At 43.7% G+C, this 27,926-nt stretch overlaps 1 protein-coding gene across 8 annotated transcripts in view; it reads right to left on the reverse strand.

The window, feature by feature from the left end:
* Nucleotides 1–567: 567 nt before the first annotated feature.
* The window catches only part of LOC106599426 (ras GTPase-activating protein nGAP), a 111,434-nt gene continuing 84,075 nt past the window's right edge, over nt 568–27,926 (reverse strand). For 6 of the 8 annotated variants that reach the window (XM_014190657.3, XM_014190659.3, XM_014190658.3 and 3 more), the window contains 12 exons: nt 27,783–27,881; nt 26,940–27,494; nt 26,554–26,698; nt 26,196–26,340; nt 25,480–25,716; nt 25,081–25,282; nt 14,762–14,961; nt 12,946–13,963; nt 12,629–12,772; nt 11,827–12,029; nt 11,413–11,500; nt 568–1,598 (listed from right to left, as the gene is read on the reverse strand). In XM_014190657.3, coding sequence (XP_014046132.1) covers nt 1,431–1,598; nt 11,413–11,500; nt 11,827–12,029; nt 12,629–12,772; nt 12,946–13,963; nt 14,762–14,961; nt 25,081–25,282; nt 25,480–25,716; nt 26,196–26,340; nt 26,554–26,698; nt 26,940–27,494; nt 27,783–27,881 — 3,204 coding nt within the window. In that variant the 3' untranslated portion in view covers nt 568–1,430. The remainder of the gene's footprint in view (nt 1,599–11,412; nt 11,501–11,826; nt 12,030–12,628; nt 12,773–12,945; nt 13,964–14,761; nt 14,962–25,080; nt 25,283–25,479; nt 25,717–26,195; nt 26,341–26,553; nt 26,699–26,939; nt 27,495–27,782; nt 27,882–27,926) is intronic. The other 2 variants (XM_014190653.3, XM_014190654.3) reach the window with 2 other exon arrangements.

Here is a 27,926-nt window from a genome sequence, read left to right on the forward strand (position 1 = left end):
TTTATCGAACGTATGCGTAGCCGGCTTGACAGAAATGGTAGCAGAAGGTGAATGTTGAACTTTTGTTGCATACATATCTATATGCTGCTGCATACTATTTTACACAATGATGCTATGCTGTTGGTGTGTTAGAAGCATTACTGTTAAAATGCACAGGTGGTGGTACTCTGGGTAGAGCAAAATTCAGTTGGTGGTACACTAACCGAAAAAGGTTGGGAGCCACTGCTCTAGTCTATGGAAATCCCAGACCTAGGGCAACAGCACAACTGCACACAGTTTATGCTGGAACATTGTTCATGTGGGAGGCAACCCATCTGACTAGGGAGACTGGGCGTAGATCTGCCACTTTCCATCTGTCATTGAGGTCCTCTCATCAAGCTTACAAGTATGTTCCACATGCCCCGTTCTACTAACTGTGGTTCACTTATTAAGTCACATCTTCCAAAGTAACAGCAACCAAATAATCTTTATAAAAGGGGCTAATTATGTAACAACTCCATTAAAAAAATGTGCTTTAGCAATGTAGTTGAATTACAAACCATATACAATTCACATAAATGCAAAATATCCACAAAATTATAGGCCGCTTTTATTCTACACAACATTCAACAAGGACAGATATGCAAACATTGACATAAACCAGTTCATATGAGGGGAAGGAGGGGGACAACACTCTTTTAAACAGTAGTTATTGACATGAAATTGTACAAAGTCATGAGGGTCTTCTTTTGGGACTGGGCTTGACAGTCAGCGGTACAGAAATAAATACAATTTGCTATTCTGTGACAAGGTGGTGAAGCGAGACAACATATTTTTGAAGATCCATTTGGCCTTAAGAACCTGAACTCAAAGACCTATGGTTTCAGCTAATAATGGGCAAGCAGCAGTCCCAATATACTCAAAATCAGCTAATCAAAACCAATTCAACCCCTAGTTTAAGACAACATAAACAGAAGTTAAAAAATATAAAAAAGTAGGGTTTGAATAACAGTGTGCATAAAACTGTTTTTGGTTTATTTTGCCCTTCCACTCCTATTTTGACAATATGTTTTTAGAGCTATAATTGCTCAGTATGTGCTTTTAGCTATTTATTTAAAACAAACCCACTTTATGATATGTACATCTCCTCAATATATATCTTAGAGAAACTGCATGTCTGCATATGGGAATAATAATGTAATTTATAAAACACCAATTAACTATTTTATGACAACAGTTGATCCCCCCCTGTTTCAGTCTTCAAATGACCCGTCTTTCCAGTATCATCTCTGTACACAACCAATACAAGATATAAGTTATATACATTAATATCTAGACATTCCTTGTAGATGTATAGTACATACAGTCAAGAGAGAGACAGGTCCTTGGCCTGTGTGCATGGGGAGAGAGTGTGACCACCATCACACCATCTCATGGTGTCTGACTAACAATCAGCAGCTGCTGTTTTTAAACTCTCCGTTCTCAGTGATCGACAGTTTTGTGGGGTTGGTTGGCGAGAGGCCGTTGCGCAGATTCTGCATGCCATAGCGCTCCTTCACCTGTGTCAGGGCACTCATCAGCCGAGAGTTGGCTGCATCCAGAGAGCTTATCCTCTTCTCCTGAAGAGAGAAGAGAGGGGAAGAGGGAGGGACTGAGTGAGGAAAGCATTCACTTTACAGTGGAGAATAGATTAGCAGGGTAAGCTGAAGGATGACTACTACTCTGTAGATGGTGAAATATACCTATTTTTTGTTTAGCAGCCAAAATTATAGATAAAACTAAAAACTCATATCCAAGCATTGCATCATGATTGTTTGAAAAAATGAAACTATTTTAGATATCTATTCGTATACCATTCACAGAGCATACATGTCAAGTGGCATCACTTTTAACTGAAAACTACTGTCAATTTATATTGTGTAAACACATGAGGATTATTTGTATTCAACTATCTTAAAAAAAAGAGAAAATAACTGAAATCCCAATTATATGCATAACCCTTGGGACTGAACTGTCCTGTATGATATACTTGATTGTTTCCCCTCCTAGAAGACGGAAAACGGACTCAGTATGCCCTCCTTGTAATCAGCAACATAATAATGTTTTGTCTCTAGCCATGGGCAACCTCATCTAGCCAGATCATGGCACTGTTCCTGCAGAACTGTGGGAGAGGAGGGAAGGGGAGAAGGGTTTTGGGAGTGACGGTAGCTAAATTAGGAGGGCAGGGGATAACAGATACATCATCTGCTAAGAGTGCAACTTGTAGAGACAGTTCTGTAGAGACAGAAATAGTGAACACATCTGAATGTAACGGCTTCATATTTCCAGCCCTGATTCAAAACATACTTTCTTATACTATAACATTGTTTATTTTTAACTATGAGAGCCACTGTGTCTGAGATTGACATCAGATATGGAGAAACATGAATTGTAGCAGTAGGGGCGTATTATACCTACAAAAGTAATGAACATGTATTAGATTATGTTCTACATTTGTATTCTGACTGATGGGGAAAACAAATCTAATTTCAAAAGCAATACCAAACAACAACGACCTCTAGTCTGCACAGGAATAAGGACTTTTCTGGCAGGGAGGCAGGAATGAGTGTCAAGTGTGGTTGCGCTCATTCAAGGCTTGACAGCATTTCCCAAAACCAGAGAACTGACTGTATTACTTGCCTGCTTGGATTACCTCTGTTGCTTTATTGACCTGGAACTCAGTGGAACATAGTGATAAAGTCAACAGGTTCTCTGCTCCAATGCAGAGCAAAAGAACTTCATCCCCCTCCAAATTCCATGTGAATAGTACTTGAAATATAGGCACTGAAATACATCCACAGGTACACCTCCAATTGACTCAAATTATGTCAATTAGCCTATCAGAAGCTTCTAAAGCCATGACTTCATTTTCTGGAATTTTCCAAGCTGTTTAAAAGGCACAGTCAACTTAGTGTACGTAAACTTCTGACCCACTGGAATTGTGATACAGTGAATTATAAGTGAAATAATCTGTCTGTAAACAATTGTTGGAAAAATTACTTGTGTCATGCACAAAGTAGATGTCCTAACCGACTTGCCAAAACTATAGTTTGTTAACAAGAAATTTGTGGAGTGGTTGAAAAACAAGTTTTAATGACTCCAACCTAAGTGTATGTAAACTTCCGACTTCAACTGTATATCTTGTTTTTTGCATATTGTATTAAACTGAAACATGTTCTTGTATTTGTAAGTGTATATTTTTTTATAAAACCCTGTTTGATTGATGTGTATCAAGTCTGTTAATACTTTGCAATTTTATTGCTTATAAGCTTTGTTATAATTTTTTGGTCACAATTTATTACATTTATGGTCTATAATCAGCAGGGGACCCTCCAGATTTTCCTGGTTTTTATATAATTTTAAATAACTGTTTGATACATGGAACTAGGAAGCACTGAATTAAGAGACATATCTGTTGTCATTTGTGTAAATAGGGGGGCTAATTTGTCTCAAAATGTTGAATAGATTTCTATGGGAAAGCCATCCATTTCTGGTGCTTTTCTCTGTGCGAATGTTTTAACAGTATCTAATATTTCTTCTTGGGCGATCTCTGTTTTTAATTATAATTTTTTGTCCGCTGATAGTTGCTTCCGATTTGTTGAGTCTTAGGCGGCTATAGGATCCGTCCCACTGTTTAATTCTGATTTGTATACATTTTCATAGAAACTGGTAGAAATAGTCATTAAATCACATTGTTGTTTCTCATTACTGCCTTTGTAGCTTTATCTTTTAAAATTATAACTGGTTTTCCATGTATTCATTTTGTGAGAGCTGTGAGATTTTGACCAGGTTTATTTGCCATTAAGTAGTATGCTTTATTAGTGTTTAACCTGTAGTTGTTGGCTCTCTTAAGAAGTAAAACACAGTATTTCTGCGTAAGTTCAGAAATTGTATTTTACTCTTTACCTTGTAAAGATTTTTTATGGGATTTTTCTAAGATTGTAAACAAAAAATAAATCACATATTTAATAAAATTCGGGTCTAGTAGATCCGCTCTGTTCATTCTCCAATTCTTTCTCTAAACTTATATTCTATTGGTGTAATTAAGCATGATACTGGAGAATGATCCGATATCACAAAATCAATACTTTTTTCATCCAATAAATAATTGAGAGCACTTTTGGAAATAAAAATGTAGCCAGTTCTTTTATAACTTCAATTACTTCGAGAAAAAAATATATAGTATTTTGGAGTTGGGAACAGTATTTTCACTTCAAGATACAATTCAACGGGTTCGAGCCCTTGCTCTGTCGCAGCCGGCCGCGACCGGGAGGCCCATGGGGCGGCGCACAATTGGCCCAGCGTCGTCCGGATCAGGGAAGGTTTGGCCGGCAGGGATATCCTTGTCTCATCGCGCACTAGCGACTCCTGTGTCGGGCCGGGCGCACTGCACGCTGACCAGGTCGCCAGGTGTACGGTGTTTCCTCCGACACATTGGTGCGGCTGGCTTCCGGGTTGGATGTGCATTGTGTCAAGAAGCAGGTTGGGTTGTGTCTCGGAGGACGCATGGCTCTCGACCTTCGCCTCTCCCGAGTCCGTGCGGGAGTTGCAGCGATGAGACAAGACTAACTACTACCAATTGGATACCACGAAATTGGGGAGAAAAAAGGGGTATAAAAAAAATGAAGAAAAAAAAGAAAAAAGATACAATGCAACATTATAAAATGGCCTTCTTGGTCCATATGCTGGGATAAGGGGAAATTGTGTTTTCTTATTTATCAGACTGCCTACACCTTTGCTGTTACTACAGTAGGTGGCAGCATAGGCCTCTCCAACCCAGCTGCTCTTTAAAATGTTCCATTTGTCCTTTTTTTATGTAACTCTTGTTAAAAAATGAAAAAATACATCTACGGACAATCTCTTAGGTGTTCAAGAACCATATGCTTTCCCCCCCCCCCATCAGGGAGCCCGTAGCCATTCCATGGGATATGTTGGATTTTCTAGGTCTTTACTTGTATAGTCAAACCTAACCTTAACTGTTCCGTCTGTCATTGAAGAACCAAGTAAAACATTTAAACAGAAATTACATGAGGGCGGTGGGCATTCCATATAACGGGAGGATCATAGTATAAATAAATAGTTATTGTATACATTATGTGTATAGAGTGTGTGGGCATGTGGACTGAGCAGACATTTAACAAAAACAGTAAAAAAAAAAAAAGAAACTGGTTTATATTATTTACATAAGTATTCAGACCCTTTGCTATGAGACTCGAAATTGAGCTCAGGTGCATCATGTTTCCATTCATCATCCTTGAGATGTTTCTACAACTTGATTGGTGTCCACCTGTGGTAAATTCAATTGATTGGACATGATTTGGAAAGGCACACACCTGTCTATATAAGGTCCCACAGTTGACAGTGCACGTCAAAGCAAAAACCAAGCCATGAGGTCGAAGGAATCGTCCGTAGAGCTCCGAGACAGGATTGTGTCGAGGCACAGATCTGGGGAAGGGACCCCAAAAATGTCTGCAGCATTGAGCGGTGCCTGGTTTCCCCAAGAACACAGTGGCCTCCGTCATCCTTAAATGGAAGAAGTTTGGAACCACCAAGACTCTTCCTAGAGATGGCCGCCTGGCCAAACGGAGCAATCGGGAGAGAAAGGCCTTGGTCAGGGAGGTGACCAAGAACCCGGTGACCAAGAACCCAGTGGTCACTCTCACAGAGCTCCAGAGTTCCTCTGTGAAGATGGGAGAACCTTCCAGAATGACAGCCATCTCTGCAGCACTCTACCAATCAGGCCTTTATCCAATTCCGAGGTGCATATTGAAGATGTTGGAAGAACTGTCCACATGTATTTTTTGTCAGCCAACAAGATGAGTAGGCCTAACAAACAACAAAAGCACTAGCCTATGTCAATCTACTATACCCCATAGTACAAAAGTTAACCTACTCTATTCTGTGCAAGAAATAAATATTCCAAACATAGTCTGGGACAGTTGTGGGATGTGAAATATCCCAAATGAATACTTCCACTAGCGTCAAAAAACCTGTTTCAAGCAATGCATCTAATGCAAAAGATGAGAATGTTCAGCTTAAAATGTAGTTAAACTATTAGGATATTTCTTCACATTATAAGCGCAGCAATGCGCACACTGCAGTAGGCTATAAGCGTGAATGGTGTTTTCCTGCTAATGGAACATTCTCAAAAGTGACCACAAATTCGATTATGCATGGCATGTAATGTTTTTTTTTTATAAAGGTGCATTTTTAAATTGGGGAAAATGATCTTCCCCAAACTTGTAACTGACATGCAGCCTATGTATGCCAGTTAGGCTCTACACCTGTTGTAAAGCAGATTAAATGTGCAACATTTTTAAAACATTAGTGGCCAAATTATCAAAACATTTAGGGCTATGGGCTAGACTATATTTAGTTTATCAATAGATTATTGGGTTTCTATGTCCTGCCATGGTATATACTGTACACAGTGTACAAAACATCCTGCTATGACAGACTGACCAGGTGAATCCAGGTGAAAGCTATGATCCTTTATTGATGTCACTTGTTAAATCCACTTCAAATCAGTGTAGATGAAGGGGAGGAGACAGGTTAAAGGATTTGTAACCCTTGAGACAGTTGAGACATGGATTGTGTATGTGTGCCATTCAGAGGGTGAATGGGCAAGACAAAATATGTACAGTGGGGGAAAAAAGTATTTGAAACCCTGCTGATTTTGTAAGTTTGCCCACTTACAAAGAAATGATCAGTCTATAATTTTAATGGTAGGTTTATTTGAACAGTGAGAGACAGAACAACAACAACAAAAAATCTAGAAAAACGCATGTCAAAAATGTTATAAAATGATTTGCATTTTAATGGGGGAAATGAGTATTTGACCCCTCTGCAAAACATGACTTAGTACTTGTTGGCAAAACCCTTGTTGGCAATCACAGAGGTCAGATGTTTCTTGTAGTTGGCCACCAGGTTTGCACACATCTCAGGAGGGATTTTGTCCCACTCCTCTTTGCAGATCTTCTCCAAGTCATTAAGGTTTTGAGGCTGATGTTTGGCAACTTGAACCTTCAGCTCCCTCCACAGATTTTCTATGGGATTAAGGTCTGGATACTGCCTAGGCCACTCCAGGACCTTAATGTGCTTCTTCTTGAGCCACTCCTTTGTTGCCTTGACCGTATGTTTTGGGTCATTGTCATGCTGGAATACCCATCCACGACACATTTTCAATGCCCTGGCTGAGGGAAAGATGCTCTCACCCAAGATTTGACGGTACATGGCCCCGTCCATCGTCCCTTTGATGCGGTGAAGTTGTCCTGTCCCCTTAGCAGAAAAACACCCCCAAAGCATAATGTTTCCACCTCCATATTTGACGGTGGAGATGGTGTTCTTGGGAACATAGGCAGCATTCCTCCTCCTCCAAACACGGCGAGTTGAGTTGATGCCAAAGAGCTCCATTTTGGTTTCATCTGACCACAACACTTTCACCATTTGTCCTCTGAATCATTCAGATGTTCATTGGCAAACTTCAGACGGGCATGTATATGTATTCTTATATAGATATAAGTATATACTATATAGTATATACTTATATACTACAGACCAGTATCCCTTCTTTCTTTTCTCTCCAAAACTCTTGAACGTGCCGTCCTTGGCCAGCTCTCCTGCTATCTCTCTCAGAATGACCTTCTTGATCCTAATCAGTCAGGTTTCAAGACTGGGCATTCAACTGAGACTGCTCTTCTCTGTGTCACGGAGGCTCTCCGCACTGCTAAAGCTAACTCTCTCTCCTCTGCTCTCATCCTTCTAGACCTATCTGCTGCCTTTGATACTGTGAACCATCAGATCCTCCTCTCCACCCTCTCCGAGTTGGGCATCTCCGGCGCGGCCCACGCTTGGATTGCGTCCTAGCTGACAGGTCGCTCCTACCAGGTGGCGTGGCGAGAATCTGTCTCCGCACCATGCGCTCTCACCACTGGTGTCCCCCAGGGCTCTGTTCTAGGCCCTCTCCTATTCTCGCTATACACCAAGTCACTTGGCTCTGTCATATCCTCACATGGTCTCTCCTATCATTGCTATGCAGACGACACACAATTAATCTTCTCCTTTCCCCCTTCTGATAACCAGGCGGCGAATCGCATCTCTGCATGTCTGTCAGACATATCAGTGTGGATGACGGATCACCACCTCAAGCTGAACCTCGGCAAGACGGAGCTGCTCTTCCTCCCGGGGAAGGACTGCCCGTTCCATGATCTCGCCATCACGGTTGACAACTCCCTTGTGTCCTCCTCCCAGAGTGCTAAGAACCTTGGCGTGATCCTGGACAACACCCTGTCGTTCTCCACTAACATCAAGGCGGTGACCCGATCCTGTAGGTTCATGCTCTACAACATTCGCAGAGTACGACCCTGCCTCACACAGGAAGCGGCGCAGGTCCTAATCCAGGCACTTGTCATCTCCCGTCTGGATTACTGCAACTCGCTGTTGGCTGGGCTCCCTGCCTGTGCCATTAAACCCCTACAACTCATCCAGAACGCCGCAGCCCGTCTGGTGTTCAACCTTCCCAAGTTCTCTCACGTCACCCCGCTCCTCCGCTCTCTCCACTGGCTTCCAGTTGAAGCTCGCATCCGCTACAAGACCATGGTGATTGCCTACGGAGCTGTGAAGGGAACGGCACCTCCATACCTTCAGGCTCTGATCAGGCCCTACACCCAAACAAGGGCACTGCGTTCATCCACCTCTGGCCTGCTGGCCCCCCTACCTCTGAGGAAGCACAGTTCCCGCTCAGCCCAGTCAAAACTGTTTGCTGCTCTGGCACCCCAATGGTGGAATAAGCTCCCTCACGACGCCAGGACAGCGGAGTCAATCACCACCTTCCGGAGACACCTGAAACCCCACCTCTTTAAGGAATACCTAGGATAGGATAAAGTAATCCTTCTAACACCCCCCCCCCCCTTAAAAGATTTAGATGCACTATTGTAAAGTGGTTGTTCCACTGGATATCATAAGGTGAATGCACCAATTTGTAAGTCGCTCTGGATAAGAGCGTCTGCTAAATGACTTAAATGTAATGTAATGTAATGTATTCTTGAGCAGGGGGACCTTGCGGGCACTGCAGGATTACAGTCCTTCACGGCGTAGTGTGTTACCAATTGTTTTCTTGGTGACTATGGTCCCAGCTGCCTTGAGATCATTGACAAGATCCCCCCCGTGTAGTTCTGGGCTGATTCCTCACCGTTCTCATGATCATTGCAACTCCACGAGGTGAGATCTTGCATGGAGCCCCAGGCCGAGGGATATTGACAGTTCTTTTGTGTTTCTTCCATTTGCGAATAATCGCACCAAATGTTGTCACCTTCTCACCAAGCTGCTTGGCGATGGTCTTGTAGCCCATTCCAGCCTTGTGTAGGTCTACAATCTTGTCCCTGACATCCTTGGAGAGCTCTTTGGTCTTGGCCATGGTGGAGAGTTTGGAATCTGATTGATTGATTGCTTCTGTGGACAGGTGTCTTTTTTACAGGTAACAAGCTGCGGTTAGGAGCACTCCCTTTAAGAGTGTGCTCCTAATCTCAGCTCGTTACCTGTATAAAAGACACCTGGGAGCCAGAAATCTTTCTGATTGAGAGGGGGTCAAATACTTATTTCCCTCATTAAAATGCAAATCAATTTCTAACATTTTTGACATGCATTTTCTGGATTTTTGTTGTTGTTATTCTGTCTCTCACTGTTCAAATAAACCTACCATTAAAATGATAGGCTGATCCTTTCTTTATCACTGTGCAAACGTACAAAATCGGCAGGGGATCAAATACTTTTTCCCCCCAATGTAAGTGCCTTTGAACAGGGTATGATAGTAGGTGCCAGGCGAACCTGTTTGTGTAAAGAACTGCAACACTGCTGGGTTTTTCATGCTCAACAGTTTCTGTGTGTGTCAAGAATGGTCCTCCAACCAAAGGACATCCAGCCAACTTGACAACTGTGGTAAGCATTGGAGCTTTTGACACCTTGTACTGTCAAATATTTGACATAAGCTACCAGTCTATTTACTGTGTTGGCAGAATGTTTTAATCTTTAGCAGTCATTTATGCTGTACCTGGAAAAGGACTGTGCCAGTTTCTGTTCGAGAAAACAATGGCAAATTGTTGTAGACCTGTCAGCAGAACGTTTGAATTCAACAATGTTTTACATTGACTTTTTCCCCCTAACCTAAATATGATGGACTGCCTGTGAATTCTGAAACATTGTAGGGGAGGCTACAAAAACAAATGCAATTACAGTACTTACAGTTCTACATTTGTGTGTTTTGGTTCTACTTTACTTTTTATAAATGTTTTATAATACTACAAATATTCATTACTGCATTATTGGGAAAGAGCACGCAAGAAAGCCATTTCACTGTACTTGTGCACATATCAATAAAAATGTGTAATTTAGGCCTACATCAAAGTAAAAGATCAGCTGTTAAATTCAACTGCATACCGCTATTATAAAATAGCGCTGCCTATGATATTGCTAAACTTGAAATACATATCTATTTACTAGGCCCAATTAAATGAGAGATGTACATGGTGATTTGTGGCATGTCTAATAATGTTTGATTCTAAAAAAGAAAAACACAGATTTTCGCTATTCTCACTAAAGGCAAATGATTGCATTCTTGTTAATATGTTTTTTTATGAATACGCTTTTCATCATATCCCACATTTGCACAAAATACTTACTTGCCAGCTTGCAATACAATATTTCAGCTGCTAGCAGATGAAAATCCCTGTGTTTTGAATGTTTCATTCCGGAATAATAATAATCTAGACTGGGCCTGATTAGGCAACCACTTGGATCAGTAATAGGTATTTTCTCTACAGTTCACAAGGTTCAGAAACACATTAGCAGGCCTGTCACAGCGAGTATTTTGTCAGGATGTATCAGTGTTAACAGATACCATCGGAAAATATAGCCGTCTCATACTAATATGCGCTGTCAGTCGTGGATCATCATTCTCCCAAATCGTCCGATATCAGGCAAGTTTACCATGCGCTCTGCCTTCTCTTCTGTCCAAGCAACTTCACGCACTTAGAACCAAGAACGCTTCAATAGAACACGTTTTGGATTGGTTGTCAATGTGTTATTGTCGGAGGGGGAAAAAAAATCCCTCAGAAAGTGATCCAAACGATAGCTCTTTTGTAGTTATCGTTGTAGTGTGAACACTCCTGTCTACTTGAACTAGAGCGATTTAGTTTTTTTTTTTAAATCAATATAGTTGGCATTCGTGGTGTGGACAGCCCATAAGACTAAATGAATCTGTTTCCATGGAGAGTAGAATATTATTTGTAAGGGGATGGAACTGAATGGACCTGAACGGTTTTAAGTATTTGTATTATTTAAACGCCCAGCCCAGGTAGAGTACACACAAAATGTGTGCAGTGTGTTCTGTTACTATACCTGTGCATCAATAATCTTCTGCTTGGCGTCTATGACAGCCTGCATCTCTGCATGGTCTCTCTTCAGCTCCTCCTCTACAGCCATTAGCCTGTGAGTGACAGAGCATAGCCACCTCAGACAAATACACATCAAAAGGGGGGGACATAGGTTGCATTTCAAATTGAACCCCATCTTTGACCAGAGCCCTGTGGACCCTGGTCAAAAGTACTGCACTATATAGAGAATAGGGTGCCATTTGGGACACAGATATACAAGCAACTAGAAGCATGCCATTAAGCAGTCAATCTGTGATTTTGCTTTCATTCTTTCATTCATTTGTCAGTTAGTTCAATCATTCATTCACAGGAATTACGACTGAAGCACATGCTCCTTCTTGTCAGCAAAATCATCCAGAGGGTGCCTAGTAATGCCTACCTGCAGATGATGCTCTTCATCTGATTGTCCTTCTCCTCTTGCTGCCGCCGCAGCCTCTCCTCGCTGTCCTCCAGGCGGACCTTGTACTCCATCAGCAGTTTCTGCATCTGCTGCTCCTGGGCCAGCAGACGTCTCTCGTACTCCTCCAGACACAGACTAGACACCCGCAGGCGCTCCTTCAGCTTGGAGATCTCCTGTTCATACTGGAGAGATAGATGGGAAGATAGAGTGGGAGGGGATGATCGTGTTAGTCATGCCTAAGACAAAGCCAACCCCTGTCTGCCTACACTCTACCTCAAAGCCATAAGACTGCTGAACAATTCATAAAATCGCGACCGGACAATTTACATTGACACCCCTCCCTTTTGTACACTGCTGCTACTCGCTGTTTGTTTGTTTGTTACTTATGCATAGTCACTTCACCCCCACCTACATGTGCAGATTACATCAACTAGCCTGTACCCCTGCACACTGACTCAGTACTTGTGCCCCCCGTACATAGCCTCGTTATTGTTATTGTGTTACTTTTTATTATGACTATATATTTTTGTCTACTTGGTAAATATTTTCTTCTTCTTGAACTGCACTGTTGGTTAAGGGCTTGTAAGTAAGCGCTTCACGGTAAAATCTACACTTGTTGTATTCGGCGCATGTGACATAGTTTGATTTGATTTAATTAGCAAGCTCATGTGTGGGACTTGGTAATGAAGAAGACAGCCAGCACTAGCAAATATAACTTTAAAACGTGGACATGTTTTGGCCATCAAACCTTCATTGGCTGTGACTCTGGCTGACTCTTTACCTTCTCTGCGTTCCTGCTGTCCTGGCTGCTCTGATCTGCTGGGGCCGCCTGCTCCTCCTCGTCCTCGTACTGGCCGTTATTCAGCACCCAGGCTGCTGTCCTCTCTACTGGTGACATGGTGACTGGCTCTACTGGCGACGCCACCTGCACCACCACCATCACCACAGATACCGAGATGTCAATCAAATCTACCCTGAGTGGCCAACACGACTGGCCACACCTTATTTCGGAGAGATTTATCCTATAACAACATAATATATAGGGGTGTCGAGCTGAGCTTGTGTATCTAAGTGTAGTTCTGTATGCCAGACCAGTACCTGGTGTGGTGTCTGCTGCTTGGCCACGCTCCTGACGGGGGGCACAGGGCTCTCCATGGAGCAGGTGGCCTGCTGGTGTGAGTGGCCTCCAGTGCCTGCACCTGGCTGGGCCTGGATGGGGATAGGCATGGGCTCCGTGTTGATGGAGCTGCTGCTGCACAGAGATGCGCTGTGGGGCAGGGAGTGGGGCGTCCGGGCCCCACCACTCCCCCCGCTGCGGCTCTGCTGCTCCACCCTCACGATGTGGGCTGTGCCCGTGCTGTTCTGCCTGGGCACTGCCACCGCGTGGGCCCCTCCCTGGTGGTCCGGCAGGGTGTGGCGGCGCGGCGTGGAGCAGTCCCCGCTCTGCGTGCTCCGCTGGCTGAACTCCTCCAGGCTGCTATTGGACGGGACCCTGCCCCCCTTCCCCCCCTGGTTCCCGCCTCCGAACTCAACCTCCGAGTTGCTGTGGCTGCGGGAGCTATCGGTGCTTAGGTTCTCTGAGCTGGAGCCCGGCTGAAGGGAGTGCACTGAGTGGGAGTGGCCCGAGTGTGTTGTGGAGTGTACTGCTGTGTGTTGTTGTTGTTGTGTCAGGTTGCTAAGGTGATAGACAGGGTTCTGGAAAGAGAGGGGCTGGAGGCTCCTCTGCTGGCTGAGGGAAGGGTGCAGGGGCCGACGCACCTGCGGCGCACTCTGGGGGAGGTTGTCCCGTAACGAGGGCTTCTGGTGTAGGGCTTGGTGTGACTGCGGGGTGGTAGCCTGGTGGGGGTGTCCGATAGAGACCTGGGAGCCCACCCGGCTCAGCCTGGGTGGAGTTTCGTGGAGAGGGAGGGGTCCCTGGCCACTCTGGACCATGTGAGAGTCCTGGAGGTCCACCAGGGAGATGCTGCGTCCATTGGGCAGAAGGTTCTCTCTCTCCTCCTTGTCCGAGAAGCTCATGCTGTGGGCGGACGACTGCTGGCCCAGGAGAGGGTTCTTCCCCCGGTGAAGGCCGTCCATAACATGCTCCTGGACTGGAGACTTGATGCTGCGAACCTCACTGCAAAACACACAACACATTAACAGAGAGTTCTGAAACCAAAACTAGTACCAGTCCAAAATGGCATCCTATTCCCTGTGTAGTTAACTACTTTGAACAGGGCCCATAGGGGTCTGGTCAAAATTAGTGCACTATATATGCTTAGGGCAGGGGTAGACAACCCTGGTTTTGGAGTGCCGCAGGCACTTCATGTTTTTGATTTAACCTACCTGAAAGACTAGGTGTGTTGAATTTAGGCAATCAATGAACTGATCAATAAACTAAGTAGCCCAGTTTGGTGCCTAGTTGGGACAAAACCCTGCACTACCTGCGGTTCTCCTGGAACAGGGTTGTCTATTCCCTATGCCAGGGCTAGAGTGCCATTAGGGACACAGGTGAAATGCAGCCAACCTTCTTTTCCTTTCAAGTTTAACTCAATGTTCCTTTAGCACAAATATTTACTCCGATCCACTTTAAAGCTGGAAAAAGGTCCATCTCAGATTCCCTCATTACCTCTTCAGCCGCTAAAAATGGAAAGTCTCTAGCTGCAGCTTTATTTAGAAAGATCCTAGCAGTGAGTCACCTCCCAAATCAATGCACCATAAAACAACCTATCCATATAAACTGCATGAGCATATACCAACATCTCTCAACTTTATGTATGAAAGCTGAATCTCCAGATTAACTGGCACAAAATCACGAGACGAAACAGCCTTTGAAAAGAACTACAGCCAGAACTACACCACAGAATTAGACCATGCATGGCTGGGTGGTGATTGGCAATATAGTTGCAGCGGTTGTGACCATTTGGAGTCCTACCTGTCGGCTGGATCTTCGAATATCCTCTGCAGGCCTGAAGAGACGCTGCCGCTGATATTGTGTGAGGAGCTGTTGTCTTGGAAGCGTCGGAGCTGCTGCTGGATGGGTGTGGGGCTGGACAGAGAGCGGGCTATGTCCCCCAGGATGCGAGGCAGGGGGCCCAGCTTGGCTACGGTCGCCTGCAGGAAGGAATTTTCACCCTGGGTTGCACGTTACCATGACGAAGGCAGCAGCACCAGGCCACGTCACCCAGTATTGTGGAATGAGGATGGCAGAAGGTTTGGAGGACAGAGGATTGGCAGGTTGGTTTGTTGGTTGGTTGGCAATGAGAAGCACCATAATGCATTGGTGTTGTCGGGACAGTGTAACCATGGAGACACAGTGTGTGTCAGGCAGAGTAGAAGGGTGGAGTGGAAAAGGAGGGAGGGGTGGGGACAGTAGAGTCAGAAAAAAATTGAGGAGAAAACATAAGGAAATGAATACATTTGGGGTAAAAAAAATAAAAACAACACATGCCACTAAATAACAGCCATTCCAAACACAAAAAACATGCATCAAGGGCAAACTAATGCAGAAGGTTGTGAGGTAAGAATAAGATGTAGGGAGTATTGAAATGAATACTGTAAAAAAACTAGGGTTCACAGAAGAATAAACATACAGTTCCTTCAGAAAGTATTCACACCACTTTACTTTTTCTAAGTCGAAACTGTAACTAGGCCACTCAGGAACATTCAACGTTGTCTTGGCACGCAACTCCAGTGTACATTTGGCCTTGTGTTTTAGGTAATTGTCCTGCTGAAAGGTGAATTTGTCTACCAGTGTCTGTTAGAAAGCAGACTGAACCTAGTCTGTTTTTATCTTTAAAAAAACTCCCTTGTTCTTGCCGATGACAAGCATACCCATAACATGATGCAGCCAACACCATGCTTGAAAATATGAAGAGAGGTCCTCAGTGATGTGTTGGATTTGCCCCAAACATAACACTTTGTATTCAGGACATGAAGTTAATTTCTTTGCCACATTTTTTGCAGTAATACTTCAGTGCCTTATTGCAAACAGGATGCAGGTTTTAGAACATTTTTACATATTTTCTCTGTCATTTTTGTTAGTATTTTGGAGTAACTACAATGTTGTTGATCCATCCTTAGTTATCTCCTATAACAGCTATTAAACTCTAACTGTTTTAAATCCCTGAATTATTTCATTCCTCTCCATCAACTAAGAAGGTGCCAGTATTTTTCTTTGTGACTGGGTGTATTGATACACCATCCAAAGTGTAATTAATAATTTCACCATGCTCAAAGGAATATTCAATGTCTGCTTAAAAAAAAAAATACATCTGCCAATAGGTGCTCTTCTTTGCGAACCATTGGAAAACCTCCCTGGTCTTTGTGGTTGAATTTGTGCTTGAAATTACCTGCTCGACTGAGGGACCTTACAGATCATTTGTATGTGTGGGGTACAGAGATGGGATAGTCATTTAAAAGTCCATGCAACTTGTGAAGCATTTTTTTTATCCTGAACTTCGTTAGGATTGCCATAACAAAGTGGCTGAATACTTATTGACTCAAGACATTTCAGCTTTTAAAATAATTTGTAAACTTTTCTAAAAACACAATTTCACTTTGACATTATGGGGTATTGTGTGTAGATCAGTGACACAAAATCTCAACTTAATCCATTTTAAATTCAGGCTGTAATAAAATGTGGAGGGGTGTGAAGGGGTGAGAATACTTTCTGAAGGCACTGTAAACATGTAAAATAATCAAACATGCATTTATAAATTAACAAACTCAGAGTACAGTGTAGGAGCCTTGCAGGATTAGGGTTAGGGTGAGTGGTTGCCAGGTGCAGAGAATGAGTGAGTGACGTTAACCTGCTTTAAATTCTAGAATCGACATTTAAATTTTTAGGGAACGTCATAGTGAAAAGCGTTAGGGGTAAAACCATCCTGGACTGTATAATTAATTTTCCTCTTCTCATAAAGTCACTAACCCTTTAGCCACGAGAGGCTTAATATGCAAGTCACATCAATGTGGTGTAAGCTGATTAGGCTTGATATCATTAGATCATAGCTCAGTTATATAATTAAGACCCATTTACCCACATTTAATCCACAAAACCATTACATTCAGCACTTTTCAGAATCATAAATGTGTTATTTTAGATGAATAGCTGCTATAAAACTACCCTACAAGCCTGCAAACACTGTAGTGGAACAGAGTAGGAAAATTAAGATAATTGTCGTAATGATAGCACACATCCAGATGTGTAGACCCAAACCCCCTACACACCACTGCAAGGCATCATTTGCCTTGCATATATACCTACTAAGGGACACAATTAGGAGCCTGAACATGTAATTAAAGTACAGCAAGCATTCTGCTTCAGGCTTACAAACGATATGGTTCTGTCCCAAATGGCACCCTATTCACTAAATAGCCCATGGACTCTGGTCAAAAGTAGTGCACTATAAAGGGAATAGGGCGCCATTTGCGATCGATCTGTTAACAGAAGTACAGCACCAGTCAAAAGTTTGGACACACCTACTCATTCAAGGGTTTTTCTTTATTTGTACTATTTTCTACATTGTAGAATAATAATGAAGACATCAAAACTATGAAATAACACATAAGGAATCATGTAGTAACCAAAAATACATTTTATATTTGAGATTCTTCAAAGTAGCCACACTTTGCCTTGATGACAGCGTTGCACACTCTTGGCATTCTTTCAACCAGTTTCATGAGGTCGTCACCTGGAATGCATTACAATTAACAGGTGTGCCGTGTTGAAAGTACATTTTGGGGAATTTCTTTCCTTCTTAATTTGTTTGAGCCAATCAGTTTTGTTGTGACAAGGTAGGGGTGGTATACAGAAGATAGCCCTACTAATTGGTAAAAAAAAAAAGTCCATATTATGGCAAGAACAACTCATATAAATAAAGAGAAACGACAGTCCATCATTACTTTGACATGAAGGTCAGTTAAACCAGAAAACTTCAAGAACTTTGAAAATTTGTTGCAGTGCAGTTGCAAAAACCATCAAGCGCTATGATGAAACTGGCTCTCATGAGGACTGTCACAGGAAAGGAAGACACAGAGTTAACTTTGATGCAGAGGATACGTTCATTAGAGTTAACGGGACCTCAGATTGCAGCCCAGATAAATGCTTCACAGAGTTCAAGTAACAGACACATCTCAACATCAACTGTTCAGAGACGATGTGAATCAGGCCTTCAGTGTCGAATTGCTGCAAAGAAACCACTACTAAAGGACACCAATAAGAAGAAGAAGACACTTACTTGGGCCAAGAAACACAAGCAATGGACATTAGACCGGTGACAGTCTGTCCTTTGGTCTGTATGAGTCCGAATATGAGATTTTTAGTTCCAACCGCCTTGTCTTTGTGAGACGCAGAGTAGGTGAACGGATGATCTCCGCATCTGTGGTTCACACCGTGAAGTAGAGGTCGACTAATTCATCGGCAAGGCCGAATAATTAGGGCCGATTTCAAGTTTTCATAACAATCGGTAATCAGCATTTTTGGACGCCGATTATGGCCGCTTACATTGCACTCCACGAGGACACTGCGTGGCAGGCTGACCACCTGTTACGTGAGCGCAGCAATTAGCCAAGGTAAGTTTCTAGCTTGCATTAAACTTATCTTATAAAAAACAATCAAATCTTAACATAATCATTAGTTAACTACACATGGTTGATGATATTACTAGTTTAACTAGCTTGTCCTGCGTTGCAAATAATCATTGAGGTGCCTTTTATCATCGAATCACAGCCTACTTCGCCAAACGAGTGATGATTTAACAGTGCATTCGCGAAAAAGCACTGTCGTTGCACCAATGTACCCAACCATAAACATCAATGCCTTTCTTAAAATTAATACACAAGTATATTTTTTAAAACCTGCATATTTAGTTCAAAGAAATTCATGTGAGCAGGCAATATTAACTAGGGAAATTGTGTCACTTCTCCTGCATTCTGTGCAAGCAGAGTCAGGGTATATGCAGCAGTTTGGGCCGCCTGGCAAGTTGTGAACTGTGTGAAGACCATTTCTTCCTAACAAAGACTAATTAATTTGACAGACTTTTACATAATTATGACATAACATTGAAGGTTGTGCAATGTAACAGCAATATTTAGACTTAGGGATGCCACCCATTCAATAAAATACGGAATGGTTCCGTATTTCACTGAAAGAATAAACATTTGTTTTCGAAATGATAGTTTCCGGATTTGACCATATTAATGACCTTAGGCTCGTATTGCTGTGTGTTATTATGTTATAATTAAGTCTATGATTTGATATTTGAAATAGCAGTCTGACTGAGCGGTGGTAGGCAGCAGCAGGCTCGTAAGCATTCATTCAAACGGCACTTTCCTGCGCTTGCCAGCAGCTCTTCGCAATGCTTGAAGCACAGCGCTGTTTATGACTTCAAGCCTATCAACTCCCGAGATTAGGCTGGCAATACAATAGTGCAATAAGAACATCCAATAGTCAAAGGTATATGAAAAACAAATGGTATAGAGAGAAATAATCCAATAATTCCTATAATAACTACAATCTAAAACTTGAAGACTCATGTTAAAAGGAACCAACAGCTTTCATATGTTCTCATGTTCTGAGCAAGGAACTTGAACGTTAGCTTTTTTACATGGCACATATTGCACTTTTACTTTCTTCTCCAACACTTTGTTTCTGCATTATTTAAACCAAATTGAACATGTTTCATTATTTATTTGAGACTAAATACATTTTACTTATGTAATATATTAAGTTAAAATAAAAGTGTTCATTTAGTATTGTTGTAATTGTTATTATTACAAATATATATATACAAAAATCGTATCGGCCTTCTTTGTTCCTCCAATAAATCGGTATAGGCGTTGAAAAATCAAAAATCGGTCGACCTCAGTCAATAACAAAATAGAAAAAAAGTATATATATATATATATATATATACACACACAAGTATATTTTTTAAAACCTGCATATTTAGTTCAAAGAAATTCATGTGAGCAGGCAATATTAACTAGGGAAATTGTGTCACTTCTCCTGCATTCTGTGCAAGCAGAGTCAAGGTCAGGGTATATGCAGCAGTTTGTAATAATAACAATTACAACAATACTAAATGAACACTTTTATTTTAACTTAATATATTACATAAGTAAAATGTATTATATATATATATATATATATATATATATATATATATATATATATATATATATATTTATATATATATATATATATATATATATTATATATATATATACTGCTCAAAAAAATAAAGGGAACACTAAAATAACACATCCTAGATCTGAATGAATGAAATAATCTTATTAAATACTTTTTTCTTTACATAGTTGAATGTGCTGACAACAAAATCACACAAAAATAATCAATGGAAATCCAATTTATCAACCCATGGAGGTCTGGATTTGGAGTCACACTCAAAATTAAAGTGGAAAACCACACTACAGACTGATCCAACTTTGATGTAATGTCCTTAAAACAAGTCAAAATGAGGCTCAGTAGTGTGTGTGGCCTCCACGTGCCTGTATGACCTCCCAACAACGCCTGGGCATGCTCCTGATGAGGTGGCGGATGGTCTCCTGAGGGATCTCCTCCCAGACCTGGACTAAAGCATCCGCCAACTCCTGGACAGTCTGTGGTGCAATTTGGCGTTGGTGGATGTAGCGAGACATGATGTCCCAGATGTGCTCAATTGGATTCAGGTCTGGGGAACGGGCGGGCCAGTCCATAGCATCAGGTCTAGCATTGTCTTGCATTAGGAGGAACCCAGGGCCAACCGCACCAGCATATGGTCTCACAAGGGGTCTGAGGATCTCATCTCGGTACCTAATGGCAGTCAGGCTACCTCTGGCGAGCACATGGAGGGCTGTGCGGCCCCCCAAAGAAATGCCACCCCACACCATGACTGACCCACCGCCAAACCGGTCATGCTGGAGGATGTTGCAGGCAGCAGAACGTTCTCCACGGCGTCTCCAGACTCTGTCACATGTGCTCAGTGTGAACCTGCTTTCATCTGTGAAGAGCACAGGGCGCCAGTGGCGAATTTGCCAATCTTGGTGTTCTCTGGCAAATGCCAAACGTCCTGCACGGTGTTGGGCTGTAAGCACAACCCCCACCTGTGGACGTCGGGCCCTCATACCACCCTCATGGAGTCTGTTTCTGACCGTTTGAGCAGACACATGCACATTTGTGGCCTGCTGGAGGTCATTTTGCAGGGCTCTGGCAGTGCTCCTCCTGCTCCTCCTTGCACGAAGGCGGAGGTAGCGGTCCTGCTGCTGGGTTGTTGCCCTCCTACGGCCTCCTTCACGTCTCCTGATGTACTGGCCTGTCTCCTGGTAGCGTCTCCATGCTCTGGACACTACGCTGACAGACACAGCAAACCTTCTTGCCACAGCTCGCATTGATGTGCCATCCTGGATGAGCTGCACTACCTGAGCCACTTGTGTGGGTTGTAGACTCCGTCTCATGCTACCACTAGAGTGAAAGCACCACCAGCATTCAAAAGTGACCAAAACATCAGCCAGGAAGCATAGGAACTGAGGAGAGAACCACTCCTTTATTGGGGGTGTCTTGCTAATTGCCTATAATTTCCACCTGTTGTCTATTCCATTTGCACAACAGCATGTGAAATGTATTGTCAATCAGTGTTGCTTCCTAAGTGGACAGTTTGATTTCACAGAAGTGTGATTGACTTGGAGTTACATTGTGTTGTTTAAGTGTTCCCTTTATTTTTTTGAGCAGTATATATATATATATAAATATATATATATATATATATATATATATACACACACACACAGTGTGCAAATGGCATAAGGAGGTAAGGCAATAAATAGGCCATAGTGACGAAATAATTACCATTTAGCAAATTAACACTGGACTGATAAGATGTGCAGATGATGATGTGCAAGTAGAAATTCTGGTGTGCAAAAGAGCAAAAAAGTAAATAAAACCAATATGGGGATGAGGTAGGTAGATTGCATGGGATATTTACAGATGGGCTATGTACAGCTACAGCGATCAGTTAGCTGCTCAGATAGCTGATGTTTAAAGTTAGTGAGCGAGATATACGTCTTCAACTTCAGCGGTTTTTGCAATTCGTTCCAGTCATGGCAGCAGAGAACTGGAAGGAATGGCGGCCAAAGGAGGTGTTGGCTTTGGGGATGACCAGTGAGATATACCTGCTGGAGCGCGTGCTACGGGTTGGTGTTGTTATCGTGACCAGTGAGCTGAGATAAGGCGGAGCTTTACCTAGCAAAGACTTATAGATGACCTGGAGCCAGTGGGTCTGACGACGAATATATAGCGAGGGCCAGCCGACGAGAGCATACAGTTCGCAGTGGTGGGTGGTATATAGGGCTTTGGTGACAAAATGGATGGCACTGTGATGGACTGCATCCAGTTTTCTGAGTAGAGTGTTGGAGGCTATTTTGTAAATAACATCGCCGAAGTCGAGGCTCGGTAGGATAGTCAGTTTTACGAGGAAATGTTTGGCGGCGTGAGTGAAGGAGGCTTTGTTGCGAAATAGGAAGCCGATTCTAGATTTAATTTTGGATTGGAGATGTTTAATATGAGTCTGGAAGGAAAGTTTACAATCTAACCAGACACCTAGGTATTTGTAGTTGTCCACATATTCTAAGTCAGAACCGTCCAGAGTAGTGATGCTAGTCGGGCGGGCGGGTGCGGGCAGCGATCGGTTGAAAAGCATGCATTTAGTTTTACTAGCATTTAAGAGCAGTTGGAGGCCACGGAAGGAGTGTTGTATGGCATTGAAGCTCGTTTGGAGGTTAGTTAACACAGTGTCCAAAGAAGGGCCAGATGTATACAACATGGTGTCGTCTGCGTAGAGGTGGATCAGGGAATCACCCGCAGAAAGAGCAACATCGTTGATATATACAGAGAAAAGAGTCGGCCCGAGAATTGAACCCTGTGGTACCGCCATAGAGACTGCCAGAGATCCACACAACAGGTCCTCCGATTTGACACACTGAACTCTGTCTGAGAAGTAGTTGGTGAACCAGGCGAGGCAGTCATTTGAGAAACCAAGGCTGTTGAGTCTGCCGATAAGAATACGGCGATTGACAGAGTCGAAAGCCTTGGCCTGGTCGATGAAGACGGCTGCACAGTACTGTCTTTTATCGATGGTGGTTATGATATCGTTCAATACCTTGAGCGTGGCTGAGGTGCACCCGTGACCAGCTCAGAAACCAGATTGCACAGCGAAGAAGGTACAGTGGGATTCGAAATGGTCAGTGATCTGTTAATTAACTTGGCTTTTGAATACTTTAGAAAGGCAGGGCAGGATGGATACAGGTCTGTAACAGTTTGGGTCTAGAGTGTCACCCCCTTTGAAGACGGGGATGACCACGGCAGCTTTCCAGTCTTTAGGGATCTCGGATGATACGAAAGAGAGGGTGAACAGACTGGTAATAGGGGCTGCAATAATGGCGGCGGATAATTTTAGAAAGAGAGGGTCCAAATTGTCTAGCCCAGCTGATTTGTACAGGTCCAGTCAGCTCTTTCAGAACATCTGCTATCTGGATTTGGGTGAGGGAGAAGCTTCGGAGGCTTGGGCAAGTAGCTGTGGGGGGTGCGGAGCTGTTGGCCGGGGTAGCCAGGAGGAAAGCATGGCCAGCCATAGAGAAATACTTATTGAAATTCTCGATTATCGTGGATTTATCGGTGGTGACAGTGTTTCCTAGCCTCAGTGCAGTGGGCAGCTGGGAGGAGGAGCTCTTATTCTCCATTGACTTTACCGTGTCCCAAAACCTTTTGGAGTTTCAAAATTTCTGTTTGAAAAAGCTAGCCTTTGCTTTCCTGACTGCGTGTATTGGTTCCTGACTTCCCTGAAAAGTTGCACATCGCGGGGATTATTCGTTGCTAGTGCAGTCCGCCACAGGATGTTTTTGTGCTGGTCGAGGGCAGTCAGGTATGGAGTGAACCAAGGGCTATATCTGTTCTTAGTTCTACATTTTTTGAAAGGGGCATGCTTATTTAAGATGGTGAGGAAATTACTTTTAAAGAATGACCAGGCATCCTCTACTGACGGGATGAGGTCAATATCCTTCCAGGATACCCGGGCCAGGTCGATTAGAAAGGCCTGCTCGCTGAAGTGTTTTTGGGAGCGTTTGACAGTGATGAGGGGTGGTCGTTTGACCGCAGAGCCATAGCGGATGCAGGCAATGAGGCAGTGATCGCTGAGATCCTGATTGAAAACAGCTGAGGTGTATTTGGAGGGCAAGTTGGTCAGGGTAATATCTATGAGGGTGCCCATGTTTACGGATTTAGGGTTGTACCTGGTGGGTTCCTTGATCATCTATGTGAGATTCAGGGCATCTAGCTTAGATTGTAGGACTGCCGGGGTGTTAAGCATATCCCAGTTTAGGTCACCTAACAGAACGAACTCTGAAGATAGATGGGGGGGGAAATAAATTAACATATGGTGTCCAGGGCACAGCTGGGAGCTGAGGGGAGTCTATAACAGGCGGCAACAGTGAGAGACTTGTTTCTGGAGAGATTCATTTTTTTAATTAGAAGCTCGAACTGTTTGGGCATAGACCTGATAAGTATGACAGAACTTTGCAGGCTATCTCTACAGTAGATTGCAACTCCTCCCACGGAGGTGGTGGTGTGATGGTGCTTCGCTGGTGACACTGTCTGTGATTTATTTAGAATTCAAGGCACACTTAACCAGCATGGCTACCACAGCATTCTGCAGGGATACGCCATCCCATATGGTTTGCGCTTAGTAGGACTATCATTTGTTTTTCAACAGGACAATGACCCAACACACATCCAGGTTGTGTAAGGGCATTTGACTAAGAAGGAGAGTGATGGAGTGCTGCATCAGATGACCTGGCCTCCACAATCACCCGACCTCAACCTAATTGAGATGGTTTGGGATTAGTTGGACCGCAGACTGAAGGAAAAGCAGCCAACAAGTGCTCAGCATATGTGGGAACTGCTTCAAGAGTGTTGGAAAAGCATTCCTCATGAAGCTGTTTGAGAGAATGCCAAGAGTGTGCAAAGCTGTCATCAAGGCAAAGGGTGGCTACTTTGAAGAATCTCAAATATATTTTGATTTGTTTAACACTTTTTTGGTTACTATGTGATTCCATATGTGTTATTTCATAGTTTTGATGTCTTCACTATTATTCTACAATGTAGAACATAGTAAAAATAAAGAAAAACCCTTGAATGAGTAGGTGTGTCCAAACCTTTGACTGGTACTGTATCACTGCTGCCCACTCCAAGGGCTTACTTACCTTGTCCAGCTGGGACACCACGTCCCACAGAAGTGAGTGGAGGACCGACAGCTCCCGTCCAAGGTCGATGTAACCTTCAAATCCCGGTGTGTTGGAGATGGTCTCTGGGTTGGAGATCTCTGTGAGGAAACGCATCATACCTGCCCACTCATGCTCCAGGAAGTCATTCATAAATGCCATGTACTCCTCTTTGTTGCCAAACCTTGGGACACAGACAACCAACATTTGTTTAACATGCTTTCTACTTAACTAGGATTGGCATCTTGTGAACTTGTAAAAGTGATGAAATTAGTTCAGAGAAATGTAGTCCAGGGTGGGCACACAACCAACAATTAGGGTGTCATTTAAGACAGCCGTGATATGTAATCTGCCATGCTACCAGTAAACAGGTAAACCTACTTGGCAAAGTTAGCCAGGTTCTGAATGACCTTGGCGATGAGGGTGAGGGTACGGGAGGTGCGGTCATCGGGGTACTCCTGCATGAGGTTAAAGAGCGAGGGTGACATGATGGCGGGACAGAGGAAGCGGAGGAACAAGGAGGCGCTGATGAGGCGCTTGCTGATATCCTGGTTCCCTCGGGACAGACACTGCTGCTTCCATGCTGCAAACACCTCCTTCAACTCCCGCGGGAACACACTGAGGAGGCAGAGGAGAGAGTCAGGCTCCTTCTCAATTCATCCTCTCCCCTCACCACCTTGTCAAAATGCATTGGAGAAGAAGGTCTGAGGGGACCCTCTCCTCGAATATGGTTGAGAAGGACGCAAGGAGATCGGATGAGAGGAATTTCACTAAGACAAACTGAGATCACAAACTGCCTCAGTCATCACAAAAAGACACATACCCCACCAAAAATAACCACCGGGTGGCAGCATGCACTTTACATCCTCACTATATTGAAGCCAAGCCAGATGTACCACCCAACTCTATGACAATCTCTTTAAGAACAACAAGACTAAGCAAGTACAAAAACATTGGAGCAATCAATGTTTGCAGATATTCTTCTTTAGTCACATTTACAAGGAGTTGGAACTTTTGACTTTCCCTAAGTGGAGGCAAACCAAGGCCCTTTGGCAATATGTGACTTCAAGGCCAGAGTGCTGAGAGGCTGATCTCACCAGTAGGAGTTGATGATCTTGCAGAAGGCCAGCTCGCAGCACATCTTCAGGTTGCTCTGATGCTCAGGGAGCTCACTGGCAGAACACTTCCCCGGGTCCACCTCACAGATCTCATCTGACTCGTACAGTGCTTTGATAAACTCTCCTACAGTACCCAGGAGAAAACACAGACTGGGTTGAGGAACAGTAATACGCCATGGACAAAGAACATGGAACAGTTTGAAAACCGGTCTACCGCAGTTGCAGCGCTCTTTGCTACCAAATGTGACGCTGTCCTCAGAACTGCAAGTTGTAATGTTTACATTTGGGAGGTCTCCACTTTCTACGGTCTCTTCTATAATTAACCCTCCCCTCTCACCTAGTGCGTCATGCAGGTACTTCTGTCCCACCAGTTTGAGGAACTCCTCTATGGCCTTGGTGGCCAGCGTGTTCTCTCTGAATATCAGGACATCGTGGTCTGCACACCGGTCCACCTCTGACATCACCAGGTCTGTCAGGAAGTCCTGGGGAGGAGGAGGAGAGCAAACTTTGACTGAGATTGCAATGTCTGCAGAGAAGGAAACACTGCAGTAGGGTACTTAATGTCCTAGAGGTGCTAATATTAATGTAGGCAAATAGATGGATACAACTGAATGGGATACCCTGATTAAGTTATAGCCAGTATAGGGAGGGAGGCACAGCGGGAGACGATGGAGAAGTAGTCTGTTCAGAGCAGAGATGAAGTTTCTAAAGTATAGGAATTACCTTGGCCCGTCCGGTGCTCTGTAAGATATGAACAAGGGTACAGGCCATCTCCTCCTTGTTCTTCACACTGATCACCGGCTCCAGAACAGAACACAGCATGGTGTAGTTGTTAGTGATGAACTCTGCAAACTCCTTATACTGCTCCATGGGCAGGATGGAGATGGTCTGGAAGCGGGACTTGATCCGGATCGACGGCCCTCCTCCTTTGCCCTTGCTGGTGGTGGGGGTGCTGACAGGGTACCACTTCTCCACAAACTGCCTCCCAGTCACCCCCCCAATGGGGATGTTGACCAGGCCCACGTAGTTGTTCTTGTCTTTCTTCTTCTTCTTGTCCACGTCCTTGTAGATGTGCACGGTGATGCTACGGACAGACGGCAGGCTGTAGAACTCAAAGTGTTCCCCCCAGAACAGGCAGTCAGCCCGGGTCTTGCTGGTGGTGCGGGCATATAGAATGTCATCCAGGCAGAGTTCACAGAAATACTTCTTCTTTGGAGGCAGGTCCTTGGCCTCGATGATCCATAGCCGGAGGACGTTCTCTGCTCGTCGGCAGTTGTCCTGGGAAGACATCGAATGAGTATTGAATCCCAATGAGGGGGGGAACATTGATCCTTAACACAGTTACAACTAAACTGACATTGGTAAGAAAATGAAACTAAAAAACAAAGTGAAAAAGAGGAGGTCACTGTAGCATTAAGAAAATGTAGAGGGCATCAATCTTTCTGCATCTGAAATTGTACCCTATACCCTATATAGTGCACTACTTTTGACCAGATGGACCCTGGTCAAAAGTAGTGCACTATATAGGGAAAAGGGTGCCATTTGGGACATAGCCTGTGGTCTCACTTTGTTTGGCTGGACCGTCCTCCTCAGGTTCTCCATCCATTTGTCTCTCTCTGAGGCTGAGGAGCAGCTGAAACACTTACTTCCTCCTGAGTAGGTCACCTGGAGAGGACAGAGACAGTAGCATGATGAGCATAACTAAAGGCT

Source organism: Salmo salar, chromosome 03, assembly GCF_965601325.2.
Source record: "Salmo salar chromosome 03, fSalSal1, whole genome shotgun sequence".
In the NCBI taxonomy this organism is placed as follows: Eukaryota; Metazoa; Chordata; class Actinopteri; order Salmoniformes; family Salmonidae; genus Salmo; species Salmo salar.